The sequence below is a fragment of the Amphiprion ocellaris genome, chromosome 2, assembly GCF_022539595.1.
Source record: "Amphiprion ocellaris isolate individual 3 ecotype Okinawa chromosome 2, ASM2253959v1, whole genome shotgun sequence".
In the NCBI taxonomy this organism is placed as follows: domain Eukaryota; kingdom Metazoa; phylum Chordata; class Actinopteri; family Pomacentridae; genus Amphiprion; species Amphiprion ocellaris.
This window is the reverse complement of record NC_072767.1, coordinates 27,233,178-27,256,383: the sequence shown is the minus strand read 5'-3', so window position 1 is coordinate 27,256,383 and position 23,206 is coordinate 27,233,178. Positions and strand designations below refer to the sequence as shown.

At 37.3% G+C, this 23,206-nt stretch overlaps 2 protein-coding genes across 3 annotated transcripts; one reads left to right on the top strand and one right to left on the bottom strand.

Moving 5' to 3' along the window:
• The first annotated feature begins 387 nt into the window (after positions 1 to 387).
• On the top strand, positions 388 to 14,820 carry boka (BCL2 family apoptosis regulator BOK a). 2 transcript variants are annotated; one of them, XM_035953437.2, is made up of 4 exons: positions 388 to 974; positions 4,387 to 4,515; positions 8,209 to 8,372; positions 10,063 to 12,236. In XM_035953437.2, the coding sequence occupies exons 1-4, from the start codon at positions 761 to 763 to the stop codon at positions 10,309 to 10,311; spliced, it is 756 nt and encodes a 251-aa protein (XP_035809330.2). In that variant the 5' UTR covers positions 388 to 760; the 3' UTR covers positions 10,312 to 12,236. The 2 variants fall into 2 exon arrangements, with proteins under 2 accessions (XP_035809330.2, XP_023137218.2); XM_023281450.3 differs by lacking the exon at positions 10,063 to 12,236 and adding an exon at positions 12,249 to 14,820 and having other exon boundaries at positions 394 to 974.
• Positions 14,821 to 18,237: 3,417 nt separating this feature from the next.
• fam174c (family with sequence similarity 174 member C) lies at positions 18,238 to 22,256 on the bottom strand. The gene is made up of 3 exons (XM_023281453.3): positions 21,818 to 22,256; positions 20,037 to 20,159; positions 18,238 to 18,943 (listed from the first exon to the last, which is right to left on the bottom strand). Exons 1-3 carry the CDS (start codon positions 22,084 to 22,086, stop codon positions 18,940 to 18,942), a joined length of 396 nt encoding a protein of 131 aa, XP_023137221.1. The 5' UTR covers positions 22,087 to 22,256; the 3' UTR covers positions 18,238 to 18,939.
• Between the last annotated feature and the right edge of the window lie 950 nt (positions 22,257 to 23,206).

The following is a 23,206-nucleotide window of genomic DNA, read 5'->3' as shown; positions in this document are numbered from 1 at the left end:
TGCCACTTCCAAACAATCTCTGCTTCACAGCCTGACTTTGAGCAATAAACTCTCCAGTGAAAAGGATCGACAAGCAAATGATGGTTTGAGTTTCTATGTGATATTTTCTGATAGACACACCTTTAATAAACCCAGTTATTGATTAACTGTTGAACGGGGTCATGTCCTGAGTGTGTGTGTGTGTGTGTGAGTGTGTGTGTGTGTGTGTGTGTGTGTGTGTGTGTGTGTGTGTGTGTGTGTGTGTGTGTGTGTGTGTGTGTGTGTGTGTGTGTGTGTGTGTGTGTGTGTGTGTGTGTGTGTGTGTGTGTGTGCGTGTAGGGGGCGGGGCCTGTGCTGCTGCTAATCTCCGCCTTTGGACTCTACAATAAGTGCCCTTAGAAGGAAAGTCTGTCAGACTGTAAACTGGAGAGAATCTTCCAGAGTTTCAGAGGCAGTAAATCCTCTTTTCATAACAGTCTGTGATCAGAACCAGTTTCCTGCTCAGATAAAATGCTTCCTGTTTAGGATGATACTGTGGATATTAGTGTGTCAACATCGAGTGAGAGTCATTTAAACGTCATAACTTCATTCTAAGGACGAAGCCTGTTTTTTTGCGCGTTTGGATTTATAACTTTAATGTTCCTCCTCCTCCAGCCCGGGCTCAGATGACAACACGTTGACTGCGTTTGCATCTGGAAGCTTTATTTGTCATCAGAATAATCCGTGAGTGTCCTGCAGGATAATCTGCAGAGGTCCTGCTGCAGGAGGCGGATGAGTGGGCATGGAGATGTTGCGCCGCTCCTCTGTGTTTGCGGCTGAAGTGTTTGACCGATCGCCCACCGACAAGGAGCTGGTGTCCCAGGCCAAAGCTCTGTGCAGAGACTACATCCACTCCAGGCTGAACCGGGCCGGGATCGGCTGGTCTAAACCCGAGCACGGACTGGCTGCATCAGGTGGGACTCTGGGAGAGGTCTCTGGTGTCCTGCTGTGGCTGGGTGAGTTCATCAGGCTTGTTTTTCAAGACTGTACCACAGTATGTTTAAATAGAGACTCATGAACCACACAGAGTCTATGTGTGACTTTATCTGTTTGCCACTGAGGGCACAGAGATCATGTTCTTGGTGAATTTTCCTTGGAAACACTCGTCTTCAGAAAGTTAGGTGTTGTTTGTTATATCATTGAATTCAAAGATGTAAAAAGTGAGGATTTATCAGACAGATAGTGTTTTGGACTTCTGTGACTCTTTTAGGCCAATGAAAATCAAGACATACACTGTAAAAATTGGATTTTTTCAGTATTTTAAAATATGCATATGCACATAAAATGTCAGAAATAGTCTGTGAATTCACATGTCTTATGTAAAATAACATTAAAAACCAGAATGGCCACAATATTTCATTTTTATTTGTAAAAACTGGAATGTTTTGACATAATCAAGACTGATTAACGGTCGACTAATACATGAAACTGTTAAATCCAAGTTTGATTATGTAAACAGTGACAGTTAGCAGAAAAGATAAGTGTTGGTTCTGTAGTTTCACATAAATGTTTTTGTTAACTGAGAGATAGCTTGTATAAATGTTGAATATGTGTGGACTCATCAGTGTATAATATTTATATGCATCAGTATTCTGTAAAAATCCAATAGTTTTATCATTATATATGTATAATTTATTATTTTATCCATCTATATAATTCAGTCTTTTCCATATTATAGGTAATTTCACAGTTTTTACACATGTAAATACCTTTCATTAAACTAAAAATTTTTTTTGTTTTTGTTTTTCAGACCCCCAGCTCCCAAAGTATTAGTGTTTTGTTTTTTAATAATTTTTTTTTGTACAGTGTAGCATTGTGGACATGGCCGTAAGACCAATATATGACATGTCTCTATATATTGTGTAATTTAAAGATGCAAACATTGAGGTTTTAGAAGAAGGATACCAGTGGTTTTACACTTGTGTGACCATTTAAGTCCAATAAAATTTAAGAAATATTTAAATATATGGAAAATTTTAAGAACTAACAAAGTAAAAGAAGATAATAATCTTTTAGATCATATTTAAATTGTCAGAAAAGCTGAGGTTTTTACTGAATGTTCAAGTCTGATCAAAATTGTCTAGCATTAGTTCATACTGCTTTGAAACTAATTAACTCTTGGAATCGTGTAGGTCTCATTGTTCAGAAATGTGTTGCAGGATCACCTTTCATTTTCAGTGGAAGACCTTCAAGTGATTCCTGGGAATCCCTAGATTGCATAATATTTACCTTCCTGGATGCTCGCCCAGCATGAATAGTTATATAGCACAGATTCCAGAGGAGGTTTTACTTTACAATGTGTGCTTATCAAAGTACCTCCAGTTTAGCACTTTACTGAAAACTTAGATCTAACAGAAACACAGACTGGAGAGCCCAAGGCTTTTCAATATGAGATCCAACCAGCTACTTTTCAGAGAGTCACAGATGATGGAAACTTCAGGAACATTTTAAAACCAACAAACAAGGACCATTTGGGTTATTGTGCTTTCTTGTCACTTGTTGTGCTTCAGTGAAACATAAACTTAGTTGGTGTTTACATCTTTTTTACTTCTCTCGTGCTCTCTGTGCTCACATGTTCTGTACTTTAAAACAGCTGAATTCCCAGTAAAGCTGTTCTCATTTTCATATTTTCTGCTGTGAATCTTTTTTTACAGTATTTTTAGCTAAAAAGTAACTGAAAGACATATTCTGGGGATGTTTAATTTTCATTAATTTGCTGAAAAAGGCACAATGTGGGACCTTTAGTAATGAATTATAAAAGTGTGAATGACAGAGCATTTCCTCATGCGGTTTGTTGTCAAAGCAAGCGTTTGTTTTGAGCATTGTTTGTTTTACTGGTAGCCGAGGGGTAGGTGTGCTTGCAGGGCAGACATTCTGCATGGTCACAAATTTTGGCAAAATTAATGTCATACAAATTTTTGTGAACAAGAATAAATAGGCCTTTCCAGTCTGAAAAAGAAAGCCATCAATGGCAAGACCTACATCATGAGCATGTGTCGACTCTGTTTGTGTAATCCAAAACAAAATACAATTATTTCATCTATTTAATAGTGTTAAATTGATACTTTCACAGCCAACAAAAAATAGGAAAAAATGACCAGTAGTTAACAACAGTGTCATATTTAAAACTAGACAATGTCAGTGCTGCCACAAATAAGAATAATGGGATAAATGTTGCACTACTGCTCAACATCTGGGTAAAATTAAAAGCTAACTGCAGCACAAGTTGACTAAGTTACGTCAATGATCACCTTAGGTTCGCTAAATTAGTCTATATTTGTCACCTTACTAACCATAATACGTGTGAATGGTCATACTGGACCCAGTATGACTGTAGCAGCAAAAACCTCTGCATGTATTCAACTCATCAGTTTGTTGCTTATGATTCTGCTTCATTGCTTTATTTTTTTAAAACTGTACAATCCTGCTTTAATAGAGTTCATGGCCTAAATACAAAGTCAGAGGGATTACAAACAGCCAACAGGGAATTTGTGAATTTTTTATTCTATTTTTTTTAGTAAAGGGCAACTGGACTTCTCTTTTTGGTTGTTGACGATTCTTGGCTTTTTCATTTCTAACTGACTGATGGGAAGTTCGACATGTTTATTTTCATTCACAAATCTCATGTCTAATGGCCCATTAACCTGAGTTTCGTGTCTCGAGGTGTGGATGGTTGTTAACCCTCGTGTCGTCCTGCGGGTCAAAATTGACCCATTTTAAAGTGAAAATGTGGGGAAAAAAATATTTCACAGTGAAACTTCTGATGTCCACATTTTCAACATTTTTCGGAAAACTTTGAACATTTTTTGGTGGAAAAAAAGAAATGCTAAAAAAATGTTTCTTAAGAACATTCACATAAAAATCAACCAAAATCCAGTGCTGGATTTTGGTTGATTTTTATGTGAATGTTCTTAAAGAAAATATTAGAAGTTTTACTGATATATATGGAATCACTTTAGATATTTTTAGGATTTTTTTTGAAGATTTTTGCTAATTTTTTGAAAATATTTACAAGAGTTTTCTTGCCAAATTTGGGGGATTTAAAAAAAAAAAAAAAAACTTTTAAGGGAAACTTTTAAAGAATTATTGGAATTTTCTACCTGAAGGTTTTGCAAATTTTCAGAAATTTGGGGAATTTTTTTTGCTGAATTTTTGTTTTTTTTTCAGACAAGGAAACAATATTTTTTGGTACCCGTAAATGAAGACAACAGGAGGGGTTAAACTACCAGTTGATGGATGATTCAAGGTGCTAATGGTGGTCAGGCTGTCTAGGGAAGGTTCTCTAGACTGCATTATAAGTACGTGGTAAGTGGTGTCATAGACATATTAACACAGACATACTGACTGAGTCTCTTTTGTTTTGTCCAGGTGATGAGTTGGAATATCTTCGTCCCAACGTGTATCGCAACGTCGCCCGACAGCTGAACATCACAGTAGCTTCAGAGAGCATTGTGTCTGATGCCTTCCTGGCTGTCGCTGCAGACATTTTCTCCACAGGTTGGTCAAAGTCTTTTTCTGTTAAACCTACTGTTGTCTTCATTTACGGGCACCAAAAAATATTGTTACTTTCTCTGAAAAAAATCCAAATATTCAGCAAAAAAAATCCCCAAATTTATAAAAATTTGCAAAATCTGCAGGAAGAAAATTCCAAAAATTCCTTAAAAATTTCCCTTAAAAGTTTTATTAAAAAAAAAAAATCCCCAAATTTCGCAAGAAATAAAAATATAAAAAAAAAACATGAAAAAATTAAAAGTTGTAAATATTTTCAAAAAATGAATAAAAATCTTTCAAAAATTCTACAAAAATATCTAAAGTGATTCCATATATGGCAGTGGAAGTTCTAATATTTTCTTTAAGAACATTTTTTCTGAATGTTCTTAAAGAAACATTTTGTTTAACATTTCTTTTTTTGCACCAAAACATTTTCAAAAATTTCCCCAAAATGTTGAAAATGTGGAACCTTTCACTGTGAAAATTTTTCTACATTTTCAAACTTTAAAACGAGTCAGTTTGGCCCGCAGGACGACTGGAGGGTTAAATCAAGCCATGTGTGCAGGTCTGCATCATGGGAACTAGCTTTCTTGTCAGGTCAGACCTGCACAAACTTGAAAACCCACATTCATACAAATTCAGAAATAAAGGAAGATGTTCATCTCTTTTAAGGAAGTACATTTGTTTGCCACAGGGAAGGGGGAACTTGAGCTGAGCTTGAGGCAAATACAATAAAGAAATTGAAAGTTTGGAGAAGTTGTGTTCCTTCTCTTATTGATTCTTGCTGCTGAATTACTAAAGGGATTCATAATGTTCACCCTCTGAAGCAAACTAACTGAAGCCTGCTTTTTCATGTAAACACCTCCTACATAGTCTGACCACAGGATTCTCCATTAGTGAGACATTTTGGTGCTGCCATTTTCCCCCCGACAGGAGAGGAACTGCAGGGGAAACATTCGGTCCATATTAGGTGAACATGTTGCCTGAGCGAGTGATTGTTACGGACAGTTTGGTTCCCACCCAATGAGTTAGTAATGAGTCTCAGCTGGCTCACTCCTCTGGGAACAGAACAAAGCAATCTGCTGCAAAGGTAACCAAGAGTCAACTGCAAACTACAGGATACAGGCCGGTCAGGTCCTCAGTAATGTGCAGTTACTGTGAAAAATTCCAAAGTAATTCAAATAGAGTGATGCTAAAGTTTCAGAAAAGCTCTTATGGTTATTATAATTAATTTTGGTAATTACATTTAATGGCAGAAGTGGAAACATCTTGTTCAGCCTCAGTTAAGTAGCTGAAAATAAAACCATCAGTGACAACAGAGTAAATATGGACAAACACTAAAGCTGACAGTCTGGACGAGTCACTGTGTGAAGAGGAAGTCCTGAACAAATGCAGATTACAACCTCAAACCTTTCTAATGTGCACGAGCTCAGTCACAAACGTCACACTGCTTTCCGCACTGCAGAGATAAACTACAGCTACACTATCTTCTGGCTTCCTACAGGCAACTCTGACTCTCAGTAGTAAGCTCATCTCATCCAGCACTCCACACTGTGCTGTACACATGAAATAGTAAACCACAAAACTCAACAGACAAATAAAGTACAATAAAATAAAAAAGAATGACAAGTTATAGCACTACAAGATGTGAAGTTACAGTGTCCAACTCTACCTAAACAGAATGCCAACTAAAGAGGTCGGTCTTTACCGGGAATTACAAGTTTCTAAATTCTGAGCAGGTCCTGCATGAAAAAGTTAACTGTCCCAGAGTCTAGACAAAGCCGCTGCAAAGGCTTGATTGCATCTATTTTTGTGCCTCGATCTCAGAACATCAATGAGAATTGCAGGAAGTGCAATTTGAAGTGAGGCAGCTTAACACAGCATGTTACAACTGCTTTAGCTGCTGGATACAGGAAGAAAACTGCCATTTTCCACGACTAATCTGTAAGAGAAATCTATCTGACAGAACATCAGTTACTCTGATTTAAGGGTGCTTGGATACACTGAGTTTTTAAACTTTATTTTCAACACACAGACTTTGTTGACCTGCAGGTTCTATGTGAAAATGAGGGAAGAACAGTAGAGAAAGACTGAAAAGAAGTATCAGTTGTAGGACTGAACAATTAAAGCAGTTTAAGTTGTAAATTATGTCTATTGAAAAACCAGTGTTCAGCCACTGAGATGTTTTGAGGACATTTTTATTGATATTTTGCTTCCTGGAATCATGATTGTCATTTTGGCCACCATGAGGCAGATCTAGTCAGTTGTGTGGAAATATTTTGGCTACAGAAAAGATGAAGTTGACCAAAAACAGGCTCTCTGTTGTCAGTGTCATGCAATTGTTGCCACCACACAAGGCAAGAATTAGTTTGACCATTTAAGTCAGCACTGTGAAGCTCTGTATGACGAGCGCAAAGTCAAATCTTAATGTCATCCAAAGCTAAAAACTATTTCATATATATGTGTGTGTGTGTGTGTGTGTGTGTGTGTGTGTGTGTGTGTGTGTGTTTTTCCAGTAATATTATGTGGACCCAGTTTTTAGTAGCTTTTCGTGCAGCCACTTTCTCTGTCAGCAACTTTCTTTAAAGATGGATGAACAAATTATAAAACCTCAGCAGCAGCAGCAGCCAGGCATTTGTCCACACGTCTGTCTGTCCCACAGAGAAAAACAACCCAGACGCAAAGCTCAGGACAGCAGGCAGGCAGTACACTGCATGAGATTAGTGAGCAGATCATTTTCCAACTTAGTGAGCGTGTTGAGTGGAGCTTTCTGCTGCCGCGCCATTTACAGTCAAAGCTTCAGACTATTTCTGTGCTGTTTATACATCCAACTCATACAAACTGAGCCTCAGCTCCATCCATCTTCTGTAACTGTCGTATGATTGCTTCCTAGAATCTCATAAATGGAGGTCAGGTTTCTCTTTATGGTGGATGTGGAAATTGTGGGATACTGCTGCTGCTATGTTTAGGGAATTACAAAGATATTATGTGCAAATTTACTTTTTAATAACAGAGTTATATGTTCCAAAAAAAATAAGGAAAACTTCTGTCTGTACTGTAGCACCTAATTGTTATCAGCAAGGTGGAACAAGAGGCGCAAAAAGCAAAGCAACATCTCTCTGCTGGAACAAAAAGAGATTCAGATTTTTTGAGTGTATAGACTGACATGTGACCTCAGTTGGACATATTTTACATGAGATATGCAGCTGTCGACAATAGGATGTAAATAAACCATCAGTCAGCCATTCTCTGTATGAAACTCACTGCATCACATGAGGTGTAAAACACATTACTGGAAAAAAGTGAGAATGTTTAGTATTTCTGTAGTATATATTGTAGTATGAAAAAATACAGGAAGTTTCAGCAGATGACTTGACTAACTGTTGAATGAGTCATTCTCAAATGATTGGAGTGATTACAAAATACAAAATCATTTAAAAAATGCAATGAAAAAAGCCATTTGAACCTTTCTCTTATTGTGTAACACTGGCAAAGACATACAAAATAGTTTTTTAGTATTTGATGCGGAAATAATCAATCTTGCAGCCCCACTCTGACTACACAAAATCAGCATTGTTGCTCCAGTTTGCTTTATTATTTCTGCAGAAATCATCAAATAATGATTTAAATTTTAAACCAACAATAGTGTGTTAAAGCATCCGTGGATAGAGCTTTAAATGCTTGCGTGTCTCTCTGCAGGTGTGACATGGGGGAAGGTGGTTTCCCTGTACGCTGTGGCAGGAGCTCTGGCGGTGGACTGTGTTCGCCACGGTCATCCTGCTATGGTCCACACCATTGTGGACTGCATGGGGGAGTTTGTCCGCAAGAGTCTGACCTCCTGGTTAAAGAGGAGAGGAGGCTGGGTAAGAGAAACTTCTTCATAAATAATCACTTGTTTGTGTGGCTGCTTTAGTGTGAGAGTGTAACTGATGATGCAACCGTAGGAAACAGAAGTGAAAGTGACAACCAGCATCTATGGGTTTCAGTAGGGGCCAATAAAAGCTAGTGAAATGATGCTGAGGAATGTTTACATGCTTTGTAAACATGTGAGATAACATTAATTACCTCTCTGAACCCCAAAGCCTGCCAGTGTTATTGAAAGACATGTTATTTTTAAAAAACTCACCAAAATGACAATTTTTTGGACAAAATCTGTAAAAAAAAAGTGAAAGAATGCCCGATTTTTTACTTGCTCTTTGAACTAATCATGTGTGATGTGAGATTCCATCAGGAAAATCAAACAAATCTTAGCCTAAAATTGTGATATTCCATCAATATCACTTAATTTTGCATATCACATTTAAAATTTTGCCAAAAATAAACTATTTGCTTCACCAGATTCAACTGTGACCAACAGTCACATGACTAACATATGACATTTTTTGGCTGAACTGCAGACTGTGTTCGCACAGAGCAGATAGGCGGCAAGTATCGAAACAAAACAAATCAAAAATCTAAATAGTTGAATATCTATAGTGTGTTAAAGCACCATTTTTTTCAGTATTGCTAACATCTTTTGGCATTTGGAAAACTGTTGTACATTTTGCTTCCTACCTATTTTACTTTTTGTAAAATAAAAAAATGAAAAAATGAAATTTTCTTTTTTAACAATTTATAGATTTATACTTTTACCATACTGTTCTCTGTTCTTCTATCTATGGTTGTGCTGTTTCCACAGAGGTGCAAGACTTTATACTGTATTAAAACAAATGAGCCCACAGTGAGTAAAAATGTGAGCAAGAAACCCAGAAGCTGCTTGTAGATCAGATAGCTGAGTTTGTAATTGTGTAGACAAGATCTGTGGTGAAAAAATGAGTGAAACTCAGAGCTCAAAGTTCCCACACTAGTGTTGGACATGTTTAAAAGCACTTAGCTTTAGGCTGTAAAAGCAGGATCAAAATTCAAACATGTGCTCACATGTTACTTCAGAGTCACTTCTGCTTTATGTCTGTACACGAAGGTGTTTGTCTTTTCACTCAGTCGCTGTTAAACCTTGATATCATTTGTACACATATTGTATTGAGATGCTCTAAAAAAATCTTTTTTCACCTGCAAATCTTTTCTACACATTTCTATTCATTTCTCACATGTTTACAGAAAGTAATAAACTATGACAGGTTGGGAGAATATTGCTGAAAATTTAACAAGCTCAAAATCTTAAACTCTGATCCCATAAAGGGCATATTTGTGCTGGCAGTGCACACCCTGCTGTCCTGGGTGTGGCGGTAATGAAACCTAACATGTCTGCGATGAATAGTCAACCTGTAGTTCATTGCTTTATATAACAAAAAGTGGAAATAAAAGGCCTTTATCTGAAAGACAGATAAGGACACGTGTTAAGCAAAACATTCGTTGTTTGGGTTGGAAATGATGGATCAATAGCTGTACTGATATTGATATTAAAGTCTCCAGTGAAAGTCACGTTTTTTAAGCTTGCTGAGATGTCCATGGTGTTTTTATGTGCTGGAGGAAACATCATAATATGCAGCCAGGGCCACTGCTGATCATTTCCATCCTGTGTGCAGTGTGATGATGACGGTCTCTAAAACACAGGTTCAGACTTCTGTGGTTTCATACGTGACAAACCTAAGGAACCAATCTACCAGCCACAGCTCCTCCCTAACCTGTGACTTTCTGACAATATACCCAGCTCTACAAGAGGAAAACAACGATAAGTTCACTGATGCAAACTGGACTGGGATACGCACAACTCTCCAGGGAGATATGTCAGGAAACACTGCAAATCTCCCAAGCATTACATGGCGTCTAAAGGTGACGACCGGCAGCAGCTCTTTGACCTGATAGGGAGGATGATGGAGTACGACCCAGCTAAGCACCTCAGTCTGGAACAGGCCCTCAGACATCCCTTCTTCTCCTGCTATTATAAGAGGAGCAGCAGTAAAAGCAGCAGCAGCAGTAGAAGCAGCAGCAGCAAGAAAAGAATAAACTCCTGAACCTGTGAACCTCTGACCTGCACCTTCGATCAGATCAGGGCCTGGCTGTCACCATGACATTTATCACAGTACTCAGTTCCAGCCGCTACTTCCTGACTCTCCAGGAGAGTTGAAGCTTAACTGACTGTATCAGTCACTACCCTGCTTTACTGTGTCTTTTTTAATGTATTTTTTTCTGCTGATCTGGTGAACACAGTGGCCTTCTTCGTGGAAATGAACCATGCTTGATCTTTTCTCTGAGTTTACTTATCTTGTTTTTGCCAATTTTGCAGTTGCTTTTAATCAAACAGGTCTAATACTATTTATAGTGGATCTATAAAGTCACTTGTGGTGCCTCTAACAGAGTAAACGTATGTGAAGTTAATCACATTAATGATGGACGTTTTACACTTAGATTGACAAATAGTTGTGTTTAATGTTATTTTCTGAAGATGAAATGCCAGTTTATCCAACATATTGTAAAATAACCTCATGAGTCCCATATGTCTGCTGACAGTTTAGCTATAAAAATACTTGTTGGGGTCACTGCATTGGTTTAAAAGAACAGAAATCACTGGTGCATGACTCCAGCTGGGAACTGAAGAAAAAAATGATTGAAATTGTGATTCATTGTATGATGTCACCTTTAAAATATTTTGCAAGTTCAAAAAATACATTATGTAGCTGATCCCAATTGTGAATCCTACATGAATAAGGGCACTAAAAGATATTAAGACGTCTTAGTGGACAAAGTTTTTTATTTAAGCTAATCAAGTGTTTCTCCTTAAATTTCTGTCAGCAGCTGGAGATAAATATTTGCGGTAGTCAGTGGATCTAAAGTTTTATCTAACTGCACAACAGTTCATGATATCACGAGCAAAAATGTCAAGGTTGAACAAACAGCCTTGGAATTTAAAGTTTGGGGATGTGATGTTAGTGTACTGTTTGGGATGAATGTGTGCAGAAGAGCAGATCCAGAACCACAGACTGGTTCCACTTCAAGTAGCAATAAACTGGAGCTTCAGACAAAACAGCAGATGATCTTCTGCAGAATCCTTCTATTGAGAAACGCCTGTCTAATGAAGTCCTGCAGAAACCGTAAAGTGAACCTCGGGCAACAGACGAACGAGGCCTGACAACGTGCTTCTGTCTGCTCTGCAGCACAATAAGTGAATGTACTGGGAAACATGGCACCAAAGCCTGGTTTGTTTTGAAGCTAAATGGAGTGTGACAAAACGAAGAGCAATGCATTGTATAACTGACCTCATAAGCATGGATGAGGAGGCTGTTTTTCACTGCTGCAGTCCAAAACCAGATATTTCTACGCTGAGGGATGATGTCAACATGTTGGGAACCTAAAGGACATTTTGTGATTGGAAGAACGAGAAGGAGCTGCAGAGGGAGACGTGTTTAGTGTCAGGACTGACACTGAACTGTGCTGTCTGTGGTATTTCAATGTCTATGAAACTTATATGCAGTTAAGCCCTAAATTTCCAGCCACAAGAAACTTTGTGGTCAAATATAAATTCACTTTGAATCCATATTTGGCATGAGTCTGCATCACGTAGATTGGTAATCATTGTAAGCTTTGCTGGGAATTCAGTCGCGGTTTTGGCTTTAAAATAACATTCTTGTGGGTGAATTGCACTGCAGATTCTCAGAATAGTGAGAATCAAGAACACATGTTGGATTTAGAAGATCCTCTTACCGCTGTGAAAAACACACCTGCAGTATATTTGCTCCAAATGTGGATTGTTTGATTTCAGAATTTAAACCCATGTGTATTTCATATGTGTCCCCTCACAGGCAGATATGACCAAATGTGTGGTGAACACTGATCCCAGTTTCCGTTCTCACTGGCTGGTGTCTGCTGTCTGTGCCTTTGGACACTACCTGAAGGCCGTCGTGTTGTACCTCCTCAGGGAGAAGTGACAGTCGCACACTGGACCCAGCAGACGGACCTGCACTGCACACCACCACCACTGAAGCATCCACTGCTTTGGATTATGTTTACACTCATTTGCACTGAGCCTTCGTTGATGAACACCTATTCATTTCACAGAGAACAAACTCTCCTCGCTTCTTTTTCTTCTATTTATTGTTTTATTGTGGCACACTTTTGATGTGAGGATATAAAATCACATTCTATACATTCACTTACTGCAGAACTGCCTATTGTTGCTGCCTGGTTGACAGTGATTTGGCTGCCTCTAGTGGTAACTGATGTACTGTACATTTAAAGGTCCCATATTGAAAATCTATTTTTAGTGGGGGGTTTTTTGTGTGTCTTTAAAACCTGGAGGTGTTAAAAAAAAAAAGAAAAAAAAAGTGAGTTTATGAAAATGTTTACTGCTGCTGTTCCTCTCACCCCTCCCACCTCAGTTAGATGACCTCCCAGTTTTACAGTCCGGTTAGAATTTTATTGAGGTAATGTGTAGAAACCAAAAGTCAGTGAGCTAAAAATCTGCGTAATCCTTCAAATCCTGGCTGCTGCTTCCAGGTGAACCATTCATAATGACCTGCCTCAGTCCACCACAATTATTTACTTCCTAGAGCTGCTTCTGCTGTCACGAGCAAAACTCACCAAATGTTCTGTTACTGGCTGTAAGAGTGAATACAAGTCTTCATGCACTCCCAGCATCTTGGCAGTGTCCCCACAACAATAGGAAAATCATTAGTGTTAGCATGTTGTGTGGTTAACGTGGCTAATGTCACCATTAGCTTTGATCATATGTCCACAGGTCAGAGCTTTGTGGAAACTTTGAGAGCAATTTGAAACCGTTAAACAAAGACTGAGAGGCTTTCTGTGTTTTCATGGTGCCTGTTGTGGTCCAGTGTATATGTGCTCACAGATGCTGTGTTCTAAAACAGTAGAATTCCCAGTGAAGCTGTTCTCAGTTTTATGTTCAATGAATGAAATGCAGGTTATTTGAACCATATGTTAGCCAGCGGTCACTTCAGAGTCAATTACAATCTGCATCACTAAAATACTGACTTCATAACCGTAACGTCATCTGACAAAATCGTCATACACGAGTTCAAAGCAGCTGCTGTGCCGTTAATTTGGCGATATTCCTTTGTAAAATGATCGCACAGAGAGAAAGTCTGAAGTGATATAAAGTCCAGTTCTTACACATTCTTTCATGCTGGTGTTGACTTTCATGTGGTCAAATGTTTTGCTCGCTTGTGATCACAAAGGCAGAGAGAGTCTTCTTCCTGAAGGGGGCGTGGACAGCAGCAGTTAAGCCATATTTAAAGCAACAGACACAGAAACAGTCTGTTTGGAACAAGGCTAATACCAGGAGTTCTACTGTCATGGTGAAAGAATCTTCTTTACACATTCTGGGAACATGTGAGACTTATATTAATTTGCTGAAAAGCGGCACAATATGGGACCTTTAAAAGTCAGCTGAGAATATTCCTCAGGATTCTGAGGCAGTTCAGGAGGACTTGGGGTGTTAATGTGTCTCCTTATTTTCTTTTTTCACTCTTCCTTCACATCTTTGCTCCTCCAAATGAGGATGTGAGGAAGTAAACACCTGTATCTTTTCGCTGTAATCTCTTCCAGAAGCCTCCTTACTTCTTGTCTCCTTTAGGTCCATTCCGTTGATTAGAAAATCCTCGGAACTCCAGAGGAGGAGCAATATTCAGAGGATGGAAGTGGACGCAAGGGAGCCCAAATTAACATGATGAGCACCTTTTTTTTAATTTTTTATTTTCCTGGGTGTTATATGGAGCCCAAAAGAGTAAAACATGCAAATTTTTCTCAGACTAAGGGACTGTACAAAAATGGTTATTTGGTGAGGTTCAGAAACAGGGAAGGTTTCTGAATCTTTTGTCTGAATATTTCAGGACAGCAGTTATAAATACATATTTGCAACTTGCCCTACTAATTGGTGAAGTAAAACCATTTTTCCTGAAGTTCCATTAATTGGGATATGAGATGTAATTTATTTATGCTTTTTGTCTTTTAGTTATTATTAGTAGAGAGAGTTGCACTCACTGCTTTTACTTTGTGTTTGAAAATTAGTGGAGAATATTTAAGTGTTCAAGTTAATTGGAAGAAGTTTTTTCAAAAGATTCGGAATAAGCTCCCCTCACTAAACTAATGCTTTATGTAGAGTCCCTATTGTGTCATTTAATGCAGCTTTTCTCCACCTTTGTTGTTCACTGTGAGACTGTGTTAAATTGCTGCTCTTTGCAGTGATGCAAGTTGCAGCATGTTTTCTATGAGCACTTTAATAACATTTCATTTTATGGGTAGAATATGTTCCACAAATAATTTCACTTTTATATGGCATGTGGCACTACAAACAAAACCAGTAAATGTTTGTGAGTCATCTGCAATGTACATATTAATAAATGGTTGTTACGACAACCTGTCAAATGTGTGTTTGTTAAAATGAACCAACACAAAACAGATTTTGGTCTCTAGCTGCTGTCCAGAAGGTAAGATTACTGCAAATTAAATCCTGGATTTACATTTATTCTCAGTGGTTTAATGTGACACTACTTGAGTTTGATTACTATTTGTACACTGGTGTTCAATTAACATGCATTTCTCAGGAATCTCATATTTCTAAGCCATTTTTTGAGATACCTAGAGGAGCGTTTCTGGAGCTGTCAGTCAGATCAACCACACACTGGTCACTTAAGGCCTTAAAACAGAAGTCCACAAACCAATGACAGACGTCACGGTTAATATGTGCATCCTTTATATACATTCTTTATTTAGAGTCTGTGGGAGCAGCTGTCATGTCGGTCATCTTTATAGACAGTCTGTAAACACAGCACGTATTTTATGATGCTCGTAAAAGTCACATATATTAAATCCCCCAGTGAAGGTTTATAAAAGTTGAAATTAATATAAGAGCAGCTGAGTACCTAAATGATCACCTTCTCACTGCCTGATTCTTTTCTTCACTCTGTTACACTTGAAATGTGACTACAGAACCTTCCATGTGTGAACTCTGTGCTACTGACATTAAACTGACACCAATGCTCTCTTTTTAATGTGTGAGGAGTCCTGAGGGCTTGTGGGTAATTCATGGTCGTCACTGTGTTCATTTAGTTTATTAGTTTTTACGTAAAAGCTCCCTCCTCGATATATTTCTTCTGCTTCCCTGAGACTTTCCTGCAGTACTTTACATTAGCGCAGCTCTGAGGTAGACTCAGTTTACTAATGTAATATGACTGATTTATTAAAGGTGACGCTGTGATAAGCCTTGACTGTAAAGTTATTAATATGAGCTCCATCTTTATCAGCTGCAGCATTAAAATGATGAACACACTTCAGTCTATGTAATGTAACAATTCTGTAATTTATCGTCTGTTACAAATAAAATCAGCCTCGTTAAAAATTCCTTCCTGAAACACTCATGAGAAGCTATAAACATTTTAACAAGTAGTCTCCTGAAATAATCATATGACGAGTTAGACGGTAAACTTTCCTGTTCTGCAGCTGATGGTGGTGAATCTGAACTTAACTGTGACATCTTTGACTACTGGATAAATTCTGCTTATTAATTTCAGTTTGTACCAAACATCAAGGACCCCCACTTTCTTTAAACCCCAGGAAAAGTTACAGTTATTGCATAAACGACAGTGTATTTTGTTTTGTTGTTGGTGTTTTAATTCTATTTTTCACATATTTCACTATTAATTTTTAACTGTATTTTTACAGTTTTTAAGGAATGTTCTTCACATATTTTAATCTTACGTTTTTTTGTATAAATATTTGTCAAGTCAAACTGGGAGAAGCTGAAACCTCATAGAAAGAAGAAGCTGAAATCTGATTCACACAGGTGCTCCACTCAGCTGGGGCGGAACCAATCTGCGGCTGCAGGTTTGCTACCTGCAGCATAAAAAGGGACACACGCAGCGCTGAGGAGGAACGGAGAATGAATGAGCTCCTCAAACAAAGTGGCTGTGAGCGTGAGGATCTACGGCAAACTGTGCAGGACTGCTTCATCTACAAAAATCCGGGCAGCAGCCGGTAAGAGCAGAATCATGAAAGATCTAGGAGACTGTTTAACCTGCCGATGTGTGCCGCTGCAGAACGTGTTAGCATTAGCATTAGCCACGGAGATCGGCGTCAGCCACGAGCGGCTGATTGATAACTTTCTTATGTCTGTATGCCATTTATTGCTGTGTTTGTAATTGCTCAGTTGAAAATAAGATTGCAGGCTAATTGGTGCTAATTAGAGGTTTTCCAGCTAAGGTTAAAAACCAGTTTATTCATTCTGTTTGTAATGGTGGGTTGTACTATGCACTTTATTCTGTTTGTTTATTTATTGGATCTGGAGCGGAATGCACTTTAAAAGTCACTTTATCACTTTAAATAATTTTAAAAATATGAATTTAAAAGTATAAAAATAGTTTAAAAAGTCTGATAGAAATGTTGAGTAAAATTTGTTAAAATGTGATTAAAATCAACTCTTTGAAATGCAGGTAAATTCATATGCGGCATAGGATTTGTTGAAAATTGGTCATGCCATGGTTTGTTGCTTCAGTTATTTGATGTTGAGGTTAACAAACATAAATTGAGTGGCATTTACTAATGAGGTGAAATTGTATATGGGGAATGGCTGTTACTATCTGCCGAATGTAATATTGTGAACATTGTTCTTCTGTGTTTTGTTTAAAGGTTTTTCACCTAAACCTATAAACTAAACCTATCAACTAAACCTATCAACCAACAATGTCAACTAAACCTATCACCTAAGTTGCCATCGTTGTATTCCATGACCTTGCAACCATTGCAAAATAAAAGAGGAAGAAAAGAAAGCAACTGTCCGACTCGTGAGTGGAGCCCAGCTCATAACCTGGGTAGATGAAACATCCTTTTTCAAGTGGGGAAACTGCACACTAACCCTCAAAAATCATCAATGATATTCACGCGTCATTGAAAGTGGGAGAACACTTGACAATATTACTAATTTGATGAAACAGTATAATTGTGACATCTGCTGGAGAAAGCTGCTTCTACACCTGCATGAGAGGATTCAGGTCCTCACTGCTGAACTTCTGTTATTTAGTTCAATCACAAATTATACGTGACTGAAAACATCGTAAACACACTCAACAGCTTCTTTGGCATATTACGAGGACATCCAGATGTCAAACGCATGTTTGACAGTTTAAATTTTAGACTTTTCAAGACTTCACATTTTAAAAAAAAAAAAATGAATTCATGTGACATCCTGGCTGCTTAATCCTAAAACTTTACAGCAATTTTACTAATATTTCTCTGATTTATCATTTAGTCTTTAAAGATATATTTTTTTTAAATGTTGCTATTATTATGATGATGATCATTATTATTAATGATCATCATCATAATAACTATAAGTATTATCATAATTATAGTAATAATAACCATGACTTCATTTGTATTATTTCATGTATGTTACTTATATTTTTGGTAGTATTTTATCAGTATTTGTAACATATTTTACATCCTTTTACCTGTTATCAGCGGCATTTTACTAGCATTTGTCACCTACTATGATTCTATTTTGGGTGGATAATTTCATTTGTCACATAATGTTCTTTTGTATTTGCTATAGTTTCGTTCAGATATTTTGCTAATATTCTTCACGGATATAGTTTTCAGATCATTCTCATGTCTGTTTACAGTCACTTTCCAGTGACTTGCTCCAGATGTCTATGCTCTGATTATAAATATTATGTAAAAATGGCTGGTTTTGAATCCCGTATGAATAAGAAATGACAGGGTAACTTTATCTGACTGACAGATTAAAGATTTACGTGGTCAATAAAAAGTTAACACAAAGACAATAAAAAGTTCATTTAATTTAGAAAATTAGAGTTTAATATTCTTGTGTACAAATATGAACCTCGCTGTGCTGCTAGAGCAAAAGTCGCAGAGCCTCCACAATTATTAGTAATCACAGATTTATAGAAAAATTTTCTTTTTAGCTTAAACAAGCCAGAAATTAAACTCAATACCGCGAGGGTTTTCCAACAACTCATATCTGCCGGTTGGAGGGTCAGAGTCTGAGATCAATACTGATCAATCACACATCGATCGCTGCTGCTGCTGCCGCCTGGTGTGAACAGGAGTGTGCAGGTCGTCTGGCTGATCTGCAGTCAGTTTACAGTAGTTTAAAGCACGGAGTTGGAGCAGAAAAGCTCAAAGCGAAAAAATACAACTGAGGAAATTCTCAGAAAAAGACTGAAATGATGATGATAATAATAATAATAATAATAATGAAAAGAAGAGGAATGTTTGGCCTCATGAGGATCCACAGAAATGTCACCTCTACCATTCAACACCACATAAAAAAAAAAAAAAAAAAACTCTTTATCCTGCTCTGGTTCCTTGAGCAGCTCTGAGCTTTGGCATTTATTTTCACTGACTACTTGGTCCTTTTTTTTTCAACCTCCAGCAGTCCTTGGTCAGTGCTTTCTCCCCAAAATCCATAATCAATATCAGCTGCAGGGGTCTGATCCATCAGAGGGCGAAGAACAGGACTCATCTGGACAGAGATACAGATAAAAACAATCAGATTAATCTGAAGATTTCAACTTTCAGCAACTACAGCAAAGTTCAGATGACTGACAGCAGCTCAGCTAAAAGAACATTCCAGGTTCTACCTCAAAAAATGCAGACTTGTGGCTATAATGCTGCCATATTATTTTAGGTTCTATTAATATTTTCCACATATTTTATTATTTAGTTTTTTTTTGTTTTTTTTTTACAGATTAAAAAAACTTTATTAGGATTTGTCACATTCTTTACAAATATTTTATGGATTTTCTTAAAATTTATTCTACTGCTTTTTCACTTATTTTACAAGTTTTATTTTTCCATATATGTAACTCATTTTTAAAAAAAATTATTTTACTAATATTTCTCTTTTTTCCATTTTTAAATAAATTTATTTTGCTGATATTTGTCCTTTATTTCACTCTTAAAAAATATGTTGTCTGTAACCAATATTTCTCACATGTTACTAATACTACTAATAACTTTACTAATATATATTTTTATTTCAATTTTACCAATAAATTTCAGATATTTGACTTGTGTTTTTTCAGATACAAAAAAGTTCATTTATTTTGCTGAGATATTTACTTCTGATATTTTAATATAATTTTAAAAATATTTTATCACATACTTTAGATTTAAATTTTTGCATTTATTTCATTAGTCTCAATTTGTAAAGTAACTACAGCTTTAAAATAAATGTGACGTGGCAGGAAGTCCAATTTTTCCCTCTGAATTGTAGCAGCATGGAAGCATAACGTGGCAGCAAATTATGAAGTTTCAAAGTTGTAATCAAGTAAATATTCTTAGATACATTCCTCCTTGGTATAATACAGATGCTGGAAAGTAATTATAGTAAACAACAGTAATAATAAAATTTGACAGCCTAATTAATAATTACCTATATCTGAGCTAAATAACACACTGACAGTTTCCAGCATTTTACTTTTTACTGCCCAAAAATGCTTTTGTGTGTTTGTGCAGAAAAACAGGATATGGTTTGTTTTATTGTTGTCTCCATGTTGCTAAAGTTCAAATCAATGCAGTTTGTCTCTGATTCAGTGCTGTTGTTGACCTCTGACCTGCGGAGGCTGCGAGCTTCGTACAGCGTGTCGTCCTCGTCACTCTCCACCGCCTCCATCTCCACAGAGTCGTCGTAGTTCGACAGCAGGCCGTACTTCTTCCTCTGAGCAGGTTTCTTTAGCCTGACAACAACATGACGTAACAGCCAGAATCATCATTTACAGGATGTGAGACAGAGCCGAGGCACAGCTGTCAGTTTTATTTGGACAAAATACTACTAATAAAAGACTAAATGTTAAATTATGATATTCATGAATGACATTTATCCGGACATCCATCCATGTGAAAGTAAATTGTTGAAACTGCAGTTATTTTGACTGCACAACTCAGAGTCAGAGGTAGAGTCCAATTACTGTCTGATGATGACACAACATTTTGGACTGACGTACTGACTTGTTGACAAACTAAAGGTTATACTGATACGAGAGGCTGGTGGAGGTAAGTAGGTGACCCATTTCAAAGGATGTTTGATGCATGAGACGTCTGCCAAACTAAGTCACTATTAAAGTTTATATAAATCAGTTTACACAAGTGGAAATATTAGATTCCTCAATTTACAGATGAAGTTTGGTGTGATGCCAATTACTCTATTGTTACTTTTGAATGAATCTAATCATTTATTAGGTAAACCAATAACAATAATAATTATAAGTATTATTATCATTATTCCAGTGTTTAATAGTTGCTCTGCTTCTCAGCACTTTGTAAAAAGTAAGTTGTGTTTTTCTGACACTGAAGGAGTCGCTCTTCACTTCAGCTGCCCTCTGATTTGAGAATATTCATAACTACTTCCCCTGTAGGATGTATGAGATGCATACTGAGTAAGAGCCAATAGGATTTAACAAATGGGCAAAAATCTGTTGTGAAAGTATATATAGAAGTGTTACATTTCTAGACTTATGGATGAAGTTTGGCGTGATGGTGAATTGATCTATAACTAGGTTTGGATCAATCTAACTATCGGTCAATTCTACTGATACACTTCTACAGTTTGGTAGCCAACTTTCTGGCATGTAGCTGTGGCAAAAACAACAACAACAAAAACATTAACTTTATAACAGCTAATGCAATGCCAAGCCCCCGCATGTGGTCATACATTAAACCAAACTCTACTCTCAAATACAGGGTTAGAAGGTTTCTCTGCTTCTTAAGAGTTGTTTGCATTTTTGAAGCAGGAGAAGCCTGTATATGATCTTAAAATATTTGTAATCTTTATATATATATATATATATATATATAGACGATCTAAAAACACTTGTAATTATTTTCCCATTTTGGATATATCAGATGCATGCCGAATTGAAGAGTGGCCACTAAAACACAACAAAAAGGCAAAAATCATATTATTCCAGTCTATATAAGCTTGTTTATACTAGGAGGGGGATTAAAGCTACAGATTTATCTATGAAGTTTGGAGTGATGAATAAAATTGTAGATATTCTTGGATCAATCTTGTATTTTAAAAGTTATACGAATACACTTTTCCAGTTTTGCACACAACTAATTCAACTGTTTGCTAAAAACTGTATATCAGCTCCAATCCCGCCCAGCCCCCTGCATATGAACACATTAAACCAAACCTCATTTACAAATCCAGTGTTTTAAAGCTTCCTCTGCTTCTCAGCCTTTGTATAGACGCTGTAAAATATGAATTATGTGTATTTTTTAAGTTGGGAAGCAAGTCTACAGTTCAGTGTCTGTCTGATCTGACAACATCTGTAATTATTTTGACATTTTGTACATAAATCGTGGTGTCTTTAAAGTCGTGAGTAGTTCTCACCTCACGGCTCGGATGAGGAAGTAGAGGACTCCGATCATGGTGATGCCGATGAGGACGTACAGGGCCCTCTGGATCATGGAGCTGTCCACGGTGAAGCTTGTAAACGGCCTTTCGTGGCCCTGCGTGGAGTTCAGCCCGCTGGAGTTGGTCACGGCGGGTTTGTGCCCCGCGGTGGAGCCCACACCTACGGACACATCATCCTTCACCGCGGACACCAACAGCCAGCATACCGGGACGAGAACCGCCGAGAAAACTCTGTAAAAAGTCATCTTACATCTGAACACAGCCGGCAGGAAAGAAAGAGGCGAGTTTTTGGACCGGTACCGGAGTCAAACCGGGTTTTTCCAGATATACGTAGCGTTAGCTGAAGTCTGCCGCCGCTTTGTTGACAGAAAGTCGAATCCAACCAGGAAGTCAACGGACACCCACAGCTGACATCAGATAGGAAGTGGGATGGTTATGCCCTCTGATAGGTCACAGGTAGAGAGCGTCAGCCAATCACAGCGAGCTCTGGCACCTGCAAGACCTAGACGAGGGTTGAGACAACAATAAGTCTAACGGTAAGAAAATGCAGGTATGACTAAATGCACAGGCTACAGGTAACATATAATAACTTGTAATGTTAGCATTTTAATGGTTTTATTATTTAATAATTGTAATTTATTTATTTTTATGATTTCTATCTATCTATCTATCTATCTATCTATCTATCTATCTATCTATCTGTCTATCTGTCTATCTGTCTATCTATCTGTCTATCACTATTTCAAGTGACTGCTAATATTTTTTTTTGCCAAATCAACAACAACAAAGCAGCAAGTTACTACAATATGACCAATAAAAATTAGATAAAATCAAGAGAAAGAACCAACATCAGAGACACATAAAATGACCCAAATAACTACAAAGATGTTCAATCCAACTACAAAGAGATATAAAATCTCTCACACACTACTACAAAGATGGTCACAGCAAGTACAAGGAGACACCAAATAACTCAAAATGACCACAAAAATCCACAAACCAAACACACAGAGAATAACAACTACAGATTGAGTAGCAAAATGATACTAAATCACCACTGACAACCTTAAACAGTCCACAAGGAGTCAGAACCAACCAAAAAGAGATACAAATAAATGCAAACCCCTTTAAAGATGGCTGAGAAGGTGCCTGTTGTCTTATGATCTGTCCATGCTAATATTAGCGCATAGAAAATGAGTGTTGTCATGTCGTGGAGAAATCAGCCTTTAGCTGATCAAACACACACATCTAGAGTGCTGACATCACACATTCATAATGAATCTAATGTCACTTTCTATCCGTTCAGTTAGTCATTCATATAAATATGACATATATGTGACGTGTGAAAACACATGCAACTAAAGG